Raw genomic sequence first — 12,440 nt, forward strand, 5'->3', positions numbered from 1 at the left:
ATTTGAGACGGCCCAGGCAATCCCTTATGAACTCAGACCTGTAAGCCTCTCTCTTGGTTCATCCTGGAGATCATACTCTTTTGGACGTCTGGAATAAAAAAATCCCTCTTACAGACGGATTAGTTTAATTTTAGTCATCCCCTTTATTTACCAATAGCATCACTGTTACAATGTAACATTGATACCTATAAGCTAAACTAACTAGGTTCTAATAACCTAGGAGAGTAGGATACGAGCTGTTCAAGTGCTCCAGCAGGGTACTCCGATGTACTGATACAAAGTGGTTTCCTTTATACAAAAGTTTAAAAAAAATGCAGGTTCTTAATTAGACAGATAACAGTGAAAGACAATAATTCGTAAGGAAGAAAAGGTAATTGACAGGTCTGTGTTTTCCGAACTAATCACTCCTACAGGCCCTAAGCCATTCATCAGGTGGGAAAAACATACCCAGCTGAGTTGAGTGCCTGCTAGCGAGATAAAACTCCTATCATAAAGAGGTACCAGTCCAAGCTAATTGGAGAGTTCATAGGGTAACTTTGCACAGCTCACATGTCTGATACAATTATTTTACAAAATGGCTTCTTAGCAAGGAGGGCAAACCTTTGACCATAAAATGGCTTCCTGACACATTGTGCCAGAATCTCTTCAATGTTAAGCTTAGAATAATTTCTCAGCTAGGAGCAGACACCTGCTTTTTAAGCACTGAATCATTCTGTACCAGAGGCTGAGACGTTATCGTAAGGTTGCATTTAAACTGACTGATTAGTTTTTGAATTAGTATGCTTTCCTTTCAGGGTTGTGATTCAAATTCAAATAAGACATAAGATCTGATTAGTTAGAATTGACAATGGGGCAGTCTGTAAGGTCTGTAGAGTGGTCTGCAAGAACAGCAAGTTAAGGCTTCATCAATATTACCTTTTACAGAGTTTCTATTTAATAACCGGTAATGGCTACTCAATATCATCATAAAGTCCCAAAATGCAATTAAATTCAATCCATAGCAGATAAGCACTAAGAGTTAATTTTCTACTGGCTCCAACAGCCTCAGCACTAAAATGGTCTCTCGCTCTCTAGTGTCCTTTGGAACGCTCAAGTCAGCAAAGATTTTTTTTCTCTCTGTGTCTGCCCTGCTTGCAAGGGGTAATAAGAATTCATTATAATTGGCAGCATCTGACCGTTATAGAGTCATAGAGATGTACAGCACAGAAGCAGACTCTTCGGTCCTATCCGTCCATGCCGACCATATATCCCAACCCAATCAAGTCCCGCTTGCCAGCACCTGGGCCATATCCCTCCAAACCCCTCCTTTTGATAGTACCGAGTTTTGTTTCAGGATCAGAATCAAACACTCGTTAATTTCACAAGGGAAAGGCTGTGAATGTTATCACTTGGTGTCCTGTTCACACAGATTCACCGATGCTAAGGCAAATGTTCTTAATTGCCTTGTCAGGGTTTTAGAATGTCGAGAATGCTTTACAGGAATAATTAGTCTTGTTCCAAGTCGGGTTGTTATCTTTTAAAATGTTCATGTGTGAGAAAGAGAGAGCACGCGAGCGGGACAGGCACACAGACTTAGCGCTAACTCTCTGGAGGTTGCAGAAAGTTTATTCCTTTGAGATTCGGTTTGGATGCACATTTGTTTGTTGGTAAATAAATGATGGTGTTTTGTGTCTGTGTCCTGTAGTGATTGGGGTTGGTGCCCCTGTTGATCAGTAGTTTTGTGAAAATTTAAAGCAGGTAGGATAAATATGGGTGTAACTCTAGATCAGATGAAAGACAAATGTCCCCTAACTGAAATAATAAGTCTGTATCCTAATTATGAGAAACAATTAAAGAAAATATCAGCTGCAGCTGCTCAGCAGAATAAGGATTGGCCTCTAGGAGGCACACATGATTTAACTTGACTCATTAAAATTGAACAAGGGATTTGGGAAAAAATAAAGGGAAGTCATATCAGCGTGGAAAAAATGGGAAAAATCCATGCAATCATCATGGAGACAAAATTGTATTAAACGGGGAATTAGTCCATTGATGGAGGAAGGATCTGAACTAGACTGGGCAGGACTAAAAGGCAAATGTGAAGCATATGATTTTGAAGCAGAATTGGAATTGGCCAGAGAGAAAATTAATAAAAAGGAAAGCAAAGATTTCGAACCTAAGCTGCAACATCAGGGTCCCAGTGAAAAGGAAAACCAGTGAATAAGAACAAGCTGCAGCCGCGCAGGACCGGACGAATGGGAGGGACAGACATCTACACCCTCCCCTCTCCCATAAAGAATCCTGATCCATCTGTGGATGAGGAATGGGATTCTGATTTGGCGAAGGAAATATTTTATGTCTCTCCTCCTGTCAGCCGACCTCCTCAAAACTCACCCATAGTACAGGCCAAAACATCACCTGAACCCCTCTCCCTACTCTGGGACCAGCATGCCAGAGCCCATGCCCTTCCCCCAATGAATCATTTGTCACTGTGTGTTAGGAGTGTTACAATTGCATTGATAAGTGAACTTAAAGCCACTGATTTTGATCAAACCCATCGGCTGCTTTTAAAACCAGTTTGTACTCTTTAACCAGGCGATGAAAGAAAATGATGCACTGCTGAAAAAAACCAAAACCTTGCTAGTTTTTTTCAAAAAAACCATTTCAGTTCAACTTTAAAACAATTGGAAGTGCAAGTCAAATTCAAACTAATACCGTACAGGTTGACAATTACAACTCTGCCCCCGGATTAGTATTTATAGACAGCCTATGGCATTCTATGGCACCACATTTAATTCATTCGACACGATTATTTTAAAACTGCACCCAGATTCTCCCAGCTATCCAGAAGGGATTGGCTGCCTTCAATATAACTTTACATCAAAATGTAGATGTCTGTACCTCCCATTCTGCACTATCCTTGCCCACCTCGAAACGTACTCCACTCAGAAACCACTTCTTTCCTTAAATACTGCTCTAACGTTAACCCCGTTACATTCCTGTAGGAAGAACTTCTTAAACTGCCTGATCTTCCTCATGATTGTGTTCTCATAAACCACGTCCTGATCTTACAGATCAGAATCTTGTTAACCCAGACCTTACACTTTATGTCGATGGTTCTTCTCCTATCTCTCCAGAGGGCAAACACATGTCAGGATATGCAGTTGTCACTTTGTCCCAGACATCAGAAGGTTATTCTGTCGACCCACCCTGCTCCACCCAGCAAGCTGAACTCCTTGCTCTCACCATGCCTGCGTACTTGCTGGAGGAAAGTCAGCTAATATCTATACTGATTTCCGCTACGCCTTTGGATGTGCCCATGATTTTGGTCAACTCTGGCAGCAGTGTGGCTTCCTTACCTCACCAGGAACCCCTATTCTCAATGCTACCTATGTCGCCAATCTCCTCAGTGCTGTTCAACTTCCCCCTAAATTGGCAATTATCAAATGTTCTGCTCACTCCTCTGATGCTTCCGATGTCATTAAAAGCAACAGCGCTGCTGACGTAGCTGCTAAGAAAGCAGCTTTTGAGCATAAAGACATGGTTACTCAAATGACGAATAGGAAACCAAAGGGAGACTCTCCTATTTCTTCTTCTGACACTCTGATCATGTCTGACCTAGGGCAAATACTGACCCATCAGGGATGCCTCTGATGAGAAAAGACAAAGATGGATGAACCATGGTTGTTATGTAAATAGTTACAATAAGCTTTGGGTTACACCAGTAGGATAGACATGTCTGCCCGACTTGCTTTTACCCATTCTAGTTGATTATGTTCATATGCATACACATGTAGGTAAGGAGGGAATGGTGGACAGAATTCTTCAAACTTGGTGGAATTCCCACCTGCAGGAAAAAGCAAAACAACCAGCTGCAAGTTGCCTAATTTGTCAAAAGTATAATCCCGGGAAAGGAGTAAAGTGTCCACCTGGCACGCCCCCAAGTGCACCTTTTGATACTATCCACTTAGATTTTATCGAGTTACCTAGATGTCATGGTTGTAAGTATTGCTTAGTGATAATCATGTATTTTGTAAATGGATTGAAGCTTATATCTGTACTGACTGCACAGCAACAACTACTTGTAAAATTCTGTTAAGGGAAATCATACCCAGATTTGGAATACTAGTAAAGGTCTCTGCAGATAATGGGCCCCACTTCTGTGCGGAGCTCAACAAGGAACTATGTAAAAGCTTGAATATGAATCAAAAATTCCATTGTGCCAACCATCCCCAAGCAATTGCAATTGTAGAAAGAGCCAATGGTACCCTAAAAGGTCAGCTAAGCAAGTTGATAGAAGAAACAGACCTTAATTGGATGCAAGTACTCCCAACTGCTCTTTTTAATATGAAAACCATGACACAGAAAAAGACAGGATTCTCAGTGACTGAACTGATATATGGACAGCCCCTGAGGACTCCTTGGTCTGCACCATTCATTGCCCAACACCCTGTTGATGTGCATGTCATGGCAGAAGAAATGCACTGGTACCTGATTAAGTTAAGCAAAGCTTTGCAGTCTTATCATCAACAGGTCAAAGAAGCCTATCGAGTACCAGGGAAGGAAGAAGAAAGAGCTCCAAAGTTTAAACACATCAACCCTGGTGACTTTACTATGCTATTGAAAGACTTTAATCATGAAAAATTGTCCCCCACTGGAAAGGACCTTATCAAGATGTAGGTTTGCTCACTGAGCTAGAAGGTTCATTTCCAGACGTTTCGTCACCCTACTAGGTAACATCTTCAGTGGGCCTCCGGGCGAAGCACTGTCAATAATTCCTGCTTTCTACTTATATGTTTGGGTTGCATGGAGTTGGTGATGTCATTTCCTGTGGTGATGTCATTTTCTGTGTTTTTTTTCAGGGGTGGTAGATGGGGTCTAACTTGATGTGTTTGTTGATATAGAATTCCAAACACATAGATAGAAAGCAGGAATTATTAACAGTGCTTCGCCTGGAGGCCCACTGAAGATGTTACCTAGTAGGGTGACGAAACGTCTGAAAATGAACCTTTCCAGCTCAGCGAGTAAACCTACATCCAGAACCTCAACCTGCGCTATAAATCTTCTCAAAATTCGCTAGGTCTTTATCAAGTTCTTCTGACAACTGAAACTGCAGTAAAAGTAGAAGGACGGTCAACATGAGTCCACAAAGGACAGTGCAAGCTTGTAGCCCCCTCACAGTCCTAGTGTTGGTACTGATATAGGCATCTGATGAAAACCCAACTCACGTACATGTGCCAGATATAACCAATCCATCTGTGATAGATCAGATCAGCTAAAATTCCAATGTGACTGTATAAATGAAAACTGTACTAATACCACTAGAAGGTATGAATGCAGCTGCCCAGCTGAAACCCATTTAAACTACTCACACTGCGTATCCAAACATCACTCTCGACCTTACTGTCATGCTTGCAACACTTCTATGCCGGTCATCATGACATGGCACAATTCCATAACCTCATCCATTCCAACAATCGAAAGCTGCTACCTTGAGATTCTTGTCTGTTCCCCTTTCAAAATGAACCACACAGTGTGCAGTATTGAGCACATAGTACCGAAATCACCAAACTCTAACGCACTTATTGCCACGAGATTGACCACCTATACCTTCTCAACAGAATCCTCTCCTATCCGACCTACCACCACTGACAGAAATACCTTTACACGTTTCCTGTATTCAGTAGCTACAGTAATTAACAAGACAAGCTGGAAAAATGAAGAAATATCAAAAACACTCTGCACTCCCAATCCTCCTTCTGTTACTAATGTTTTCTTTATTCAAGCTAAACCCCCTGATCCATGTGTTATCTTCCACCATTCTGATGTACAGTGTATAAATAAGATTCACCCACTTATGCAATCTCTCATTTGTGATGGAAACACCATTCATTAGAAGAATGACATCACTGTGTTAAGTGCACTAACAAACCTGAAAGATTCAATGTTAACGTTGTTCCGCTGTTAGAATGGTGCATTGAAAGACCTTCCGGTACCCATGACATGGGGCAAATAATGCAAAAATATTATCAAAAACACTGGTCAAACTCCTGCTCTCCATCTGTTAATACACTTGGACAATCAAACATTTGATACCACTCACTGTTTACGAGATTCAGCTCTCACTGTGAGTGGACTCATCATTCACTCACAGAAGTGCACCCTTGGAACTCCTTTTAGCCTTCATTGGCTATACAAAAAACAAAGCCTACCCCTATTTACCCAATGACTGGTATGGACATTGCGCCCTCGTATGCACCTTACCACTTTTCACCCTCCACCATGACATGCCTGAAGTAGATGATGAATGGAATGCCCACCAACAAGTGAATCAAGATGGAACAAAAAGTAGAGGAAAAACAAAATGGGACTTACACAACATCTTCCATCAACAAACCTGGTGGCCCAGGTTGCTGGGAGGCATTATTCCTGGCTGGGGTGCTGAGATGGCCCTAGATCAGATAAGTGACCTTCCATATAATATCGAGAAACTTGCCAACTTAACTGCCCACACTTTAAAACTGGTGAACAAAGAGTTACAGGAGACTCGGATGATGACACTTCAGAATCGGCTAATGCTAGATTTCCTCCTTGCTAAAGAAGGAGGCGCTCGTTCAGTCATTGGCCTGCAAAGTTGCACCTACATCCATGATTTCTCGAAAGACATTTTGGACAACACAGGTGTTATCAACATAACAGGTCAAGACGCAGGGAAGATACCTGTCCCACCGTCATCCAATTCATGTGGATGGAGTTTTACTTGCTGGCTACAGTCCCTATGCAGATAGATTGTGTGGGACATACTGATAATCCTTGGTCTCATCCTAGAATATACATTGTCGTTCACTTGTGCACGAAATGGACTGTACGTTGCTTTTCAAGTAAAAAATGAGGTCTGCAGATGCTGGAGATCACAGCTGCAAATGTGTTGCTGGTCAAAGCACAGCAGGCCAGGCAGCATCTCAGGAATAGAGAATTCGACGTTTCGAGCTCGAAACGTCGAATTCTCTATTCCTGAGATGCTGCCTGGCCTGCTGTGCTTTGACCAGCAACACATTTGCAGCTGTACGTTGCTTTTCACCTAAGCCAAAGAGGAATCCAAGTAATCAACCCTAGTCTCCCCCTCTACCTCCATGCCTGAACTTTCATGCTGAAGTCCAGTATTTTTCAGACTCTGCTGCTCCAGACATGACTCCCAAGGGAGGCACTTGACTTATTAAGAATATAAATCAACTGAATGGACTAATGATACTTGTATGAGCCAAGTAGATGTCATGAAATGACAAAAAAGGAGGGAATAAGAAAGTCTATAGCCTTAAAACTTGTCTTTAAACATTTAGACTAAATTGTAATGCTGAATTATAGAACACATTTACTGCATTAGAAAATAGACAGGCAGGAAGGCTGAGAAAAAGGGGGGGATCTCAAGGAATGCAGAAGATAGGGACATCTGGGCTCACCAAGTGATTGTAGGATGCTGTAAGGCAATTAAGAACATTTGCCTTAGCATCGGTGAATCTGTGTGAAAAGGACACCAAGTGATAACATTCACAGCACTGAGACAAGGAAGAATTTCTTCATCCAGAGGGTGGTTAATCTATGGAACGCATTGCCATAGAGTGCAGTGGAGGCTAAGTCATCGAGTGTATTTAAAATAAAGATAGGTTCTTGATTAGTAAGTGGATCAAAAATTACGGGGAAAAGGCAGGAGAATGAGGTTGGGAAACATGTTAGTGTGATCAAATGGCGGAGCGACTCAGTGGACAGAATGGCCTAATACTGCTCCTATACCTTGCCATCTTATGGATGCAGAAAGGATGTTTGCTCTGTGGGAGCTTCTAGACTCGGAAACACAGTTTAGAAAGAAGACAGATATGCGGAGAAATTTCTTTGAGAGTGGAGGGATATGGGCTGGGTGCTGGCAGGTGGGACTAGATTGGGTTGGGATATCTGGTCGGCGTGGACAGGTTGGACCGAAGGGTCTGTTTCCATGCTGTACATCTCTATGACACTATGATGAGTCTTTGAAACTTTATATACATACAAATTAGGAACAGGAAAAGCTCAGTTGGCTCCTTGAACCTACTCCATCATATAAAACAAATGTGGCTGATCTGAAATTCACATTCCCATCTACCTCCTGTCCACTTTGACAATCTTCACTATTTTCCATTTTGATTGGATCTTTCCAGACCTAGGGAATTTTTAAAAATTAAAACCAATGTATCTACTATTTCATTATTGACTTCTTGGAAGCCCTTAGGATGAAGTCCATCCGAATCTGGAGACTTGTCAGATTTTATTCTCCTAATTTTCTCAGTTCCTTTCCTGATGATTGATTGTTTTAAGTTCCTCTCTCCTTATCACCTCATGATTCACAATTATTTTTGAGATGTTACTTCTATGCTAGTCAGTAAAGGCAGACACAATAAATTTGTTCAATTAATTTGGTGTTCCCCAGATACTCGTGGTGACATTGAATGTTTTAAAATGTTTTACGATCTATCTAACTGTGTATGGTTTTCAGGGATGGATGGGAAACTGTCATTAAAGCTAAAGTCAGATCAGCATTAACTTTTTGAATGGCAGAGCAGGCTTAATGGGCTGAATGGTCTACTGCTAATTTGTATGTATATGGGCTGTATAAGCAGATTTCCTTCTCTGAAGGGCTTGACAGAATCAGCTAGGTTTGGATGAAATTCCTGTAGTTTTATGATTACTATTAGAGAATACGTTTTTATTCCATTTTCATGCATTAATTGAATTGAAATTCCATTGGTTACCATAATGGAACGTAGACTCATGTCTTCAAGGCATTGGCCAACCTCTGGATTTGAAGTATACTAACATTACCACTATGCTACCATTTCAGTTCTGATTAGTGATATATTGTGAGCTACGTTGACATTGCTATTAAATGATTCATTCTGAAGATTGAAGGTGTCGTTTCAGACGAGAAGAGATTCCCGAGGAAAGGAGGAGCCTGATCAAAGAAAAAGTGAAGAGAGAAACGGTGACTGGTGTAGACCAGGGCATCATCATGCAAGGTGTGTGGCCTTGATTGAGTTGATACAGTAATTATTCTGTTACTGATCTGGGAAAAAGTGTCAGCAATATTCAATTTGAGTTATTGTTTATTAAATAATTCTAACTGTTTTGTATTAGAGAAATGGATGTTTTCAGCTTCAAGCTGTTGAGGTTGAGGGAAGATAATAGGCAGTAAAGGGAAAATTTCTATTTTACTGTGGTTTTCTTTGGACATGTGATTCAAGAACCACACACTCAAATGTGTGGAGCAGACCCGCTGAGAGCAACTCAAATGTGGACAATGATCAGCACCAAGTGAAAACATCTGGATAAAGGCCCTTGCTCCATTTGAGCTGTTCTGTATTAAGGGCCTTAAGTGCTCACCTGATCCCTGGGAGTCCTATTAATAAACCCTTCTGAGGGTCATATGTCCTTAGTACACATTAACAGTGACTTTGTAAGTGAGAAAGGAGGTCCTTGTGAATAAGTCCAGATCTTCCTTGTGACCAGCAACAGTATTTGGACTTCAGTTGTCTAAATTCCCCCAACCCCATCTCCACACCTGAAACTTCTTTTCCTAGCCCATCCTAGAACTATACTCCAGTTTTAAAACAATAGCCTAATTCTGATTCTCTCAATAAATAAGGCTTCATTTTCTAGGATCATTGAAAAGGTCACTGGGCAGTTGGTATGTGGGCCATTATTGTCCTCGTCTCTTTCATAGAACAGCTCAGAACAGGCCCTTTGGCCCTCAATGTTGCACTGACCTGTGAACCAATCTAAGCCCATTCCCCTACGCTACCCCACCATCATCCATATGCTTATCCAAGGACTGTTTAAGTACCCTAATGTGGCTGAGTTAACTACATTGGCAGGCAGGGCATTCCACGCCCTTACCACTCCCTGAGTAAAGAACCTGCCTCTGACATCTGTCTTAAATCGATAACTCCTCAATTTGCAGCTATGCCCCCTCGTACAAGCCAATGTCATCATCTGAGGAAAAAGACTCTCACTGTCCACCCTAACTAATCCTCTGATCATCTTGTATGTCTCTATTAAATCTCCTCTCAGCCTTCTTCTCTCCAAGGAGAACAGAGCCAAGTCCCTCAGCCTTTCCTCCTAAGACCTCCCCCCCCGCCCCCCCTCAGACAAGGCAAATCCTGATAAATCTCCCCTGCACCTTTTCCTATGTAATGGTGCGACCAGAAGTGTACAGAATATTCTGAGTGAGGTCGCACTCGTGTTTGTACAGTTGCAGCATGACATCACTGCTCCGGAACTCAATTCCTCTACCAATAAAACCTAACACACTGTATGCCATCTTAACAGCATTATCAGTCTAAGTGGCAACTTTCAGGAATCTATGTACATGGACACCAAGATCCCTCTGCACATCCATACTACAAGAATCTTTCCATTGACCCAGTATTCTGCCTTCCTGTTATTTTTTCCAAAGTGAATCACCTACATTTATCTGCATTGAACTCCATTTGCCACCTCTCAGCCCTCTGCAGAATATCCAAGTCCCCCTGCAACTTCCAACATTCTTCCACACTGTCCACAACTCCACTGACTTTAGTGTCATCTGCAAACTTACTAACCCATCCACCTATGCCTGTGTCGAAGTCATTTATAAAAATGACAAACAGTAGTGCTCCCAAAACAGATTTTTGTGGCATATCACTCTCCTGACATTTTTATCACTGTTGAATGACTGTTTTTAATATAGTAAGGATAATTTTAAATGATACTGTTGAGTTCACAATGGTCACTGAGAATCTCTCTGATGTGATCTGCACAAACTGACATCAGAAAGAACAGATGCTTGTACCTCTCCTATCCCCACACACATAGACAACTCATTGTCTGGTTGCTAAGTCCTAGTAACTGAGAAATAGAACCCACCATTTTACTTCAAAAAACTGCAGTGATGCAAGAATCTATTTTCATCTCTGAGTCTGAATCTCAGTTCTTGATGATGTATTGAAGGCAAATTTTGGCCTAGTGGAACTGAGTGAATTAGAAGGAAAATGGCATCTCGCAAAACTACTCAAATTAATTCAATGTATATATATCTGACTGTTCAGTCAATATGTATATATAAACTGCATCATCTGCTGACATTTCTGTCACCTACAAATGGACCCCACCACCAGACATATATTTCCCTCCCCACACCGATCCCCTTTTTGCAAAGACCATTCCCTCCGTGACTACCTGGTCAGGTCCACGTCCCCCAAAAACCCACCCTCCCATCGTGGCACCTTCCCCTGCCACCGCAGGAATTGCAAAACCTGCGCCCTCACCTCAACCCAAAGCCCCAAAGGAACGAACCTTCCACATCCATCAAAGTTTCACCTGCACTTCCGCAAATGTCATTTATTGCTGCCAATGCGGTCTCCTTTACATTGGGGAGACAGGACGCCTTCTCGCAGAGTCCTTTAGGGAACATCTCCGGGACACCCGCACCAATCAACCCCACCATCCCGTGGCCCAACATTTCAATTCCCCCGCCCACTCTGCTGAGGACATGCAGGTCCTGGGCCTCCTCCACTGCCACTCCCTCACCACCCAACACCTGGAGGAAGAATGCCTCATCTTCCGTCTCGGAACACTTCAACCCATGGTATCAATGCGGACTTCACCAGTTTCCTCATTTCCCCTCCCCCCACCTTACCTCAGTTCCAAACTTCCAGCTCAGCACCATCCTCATGATCTGTCCCACCTGTCAATCTTCCTTCCCACCTATCTGCTCCACCCTCCACTTCAACCTATCATCTTTACCACTTCTTCCATCCACCTATTGCATTCTCAACTACCTTCTCACCAGCCCCACCTCCTCCCATTTATCTCTCCACCCCTGAGGCTCTCGGGCATCTTTTCTGATGAAGGGCTTCTGCCTGAAACATTGATTCTCCTGCTCCTCGGATGCTGCCTGACCTGCTGTGCTTTTCCAGCACCACCCTAATCTCCAGCATCTGCAGTCCTCACTTTCGCCTATAAATGTATAGTATGGAATAGTGCAGAGTCAGCCATGTCCTGGGCAATGACAATCTCCAACAAAAGAGAATCTTGATTTTAAATGGCATTACCATCACTGAATTTCACGCTATTAAGATTCTGAAGGTTAATCAGAAACTGAACTGGACTAGTTATATTAATACTGTGGTTATAAGAGCAGTTCAGCGGCTAGGAATCCCGCATTGAGTAATTCACCTCCTGACTCCCCACAGCCTGTCCTCCATCTACAAGTCACAAGTTAGGGGTGTGATGGATACTCTCCACTTGCCTAGATGGGTGCATCTTCAACAACATTAAAGAAACTCAACACCATTCAGAACAAAATTGAGCACATCCACAAACATTCATTCCCATCTCCACCAACACATTTTGGGAAAACATCACCTTCCAAACCTAGAAATACTACCATATAG

The 12,440-nt window shown here is 42.3% G+C and overlaps 1 protein-coding gene across 3 annotated transcripts in view; it reads left to right on the plus strand.

Annotated features, from left to right (window-relative positions):
• plekhh3 (pleckstrin homology, MyTH4 and FERM domain containing H3) overlaps positions 1-12,440 on the plus strand; it is a 75,108-nt gene that overhangs the window by 11,752 nt on the left and 50,916 nt on the right. Inside the window, exon 3 of one of the 3 annotated variants that reach the window (XM_060848671.1) lies at positions 8,920-9,026. In XM_060848671.1, the coding sequence (XP_060704654.1) occupies positions 8,920-9,026 (107 nt within the window). Of the gene's footprint in view, positions 1-8,912; positions 9,027-12,440 lie in introns of all 3 variants that reach the window. The other 2 variants (XM_060848672.1, XM_060848673.1) reach the window with 2 other exon arrangements.

This window comes from Hemiscyllium ocellatum, chromosome 32 (assembly GCF_020745735.1).
Source record: "Hemiscyllium ocellatum isolate sHemOce1 chromosome 32, sHemOce1.pat.X.cur, whole genome shotgun sequence".
Lineage (NCBI taxonomy): Eukaryota > Metazoa > Chordata > Chondrichthyes > Orectolobiformes > Hemiscylliidae > Hemiscyllium > Hemiscyllium ocellatum.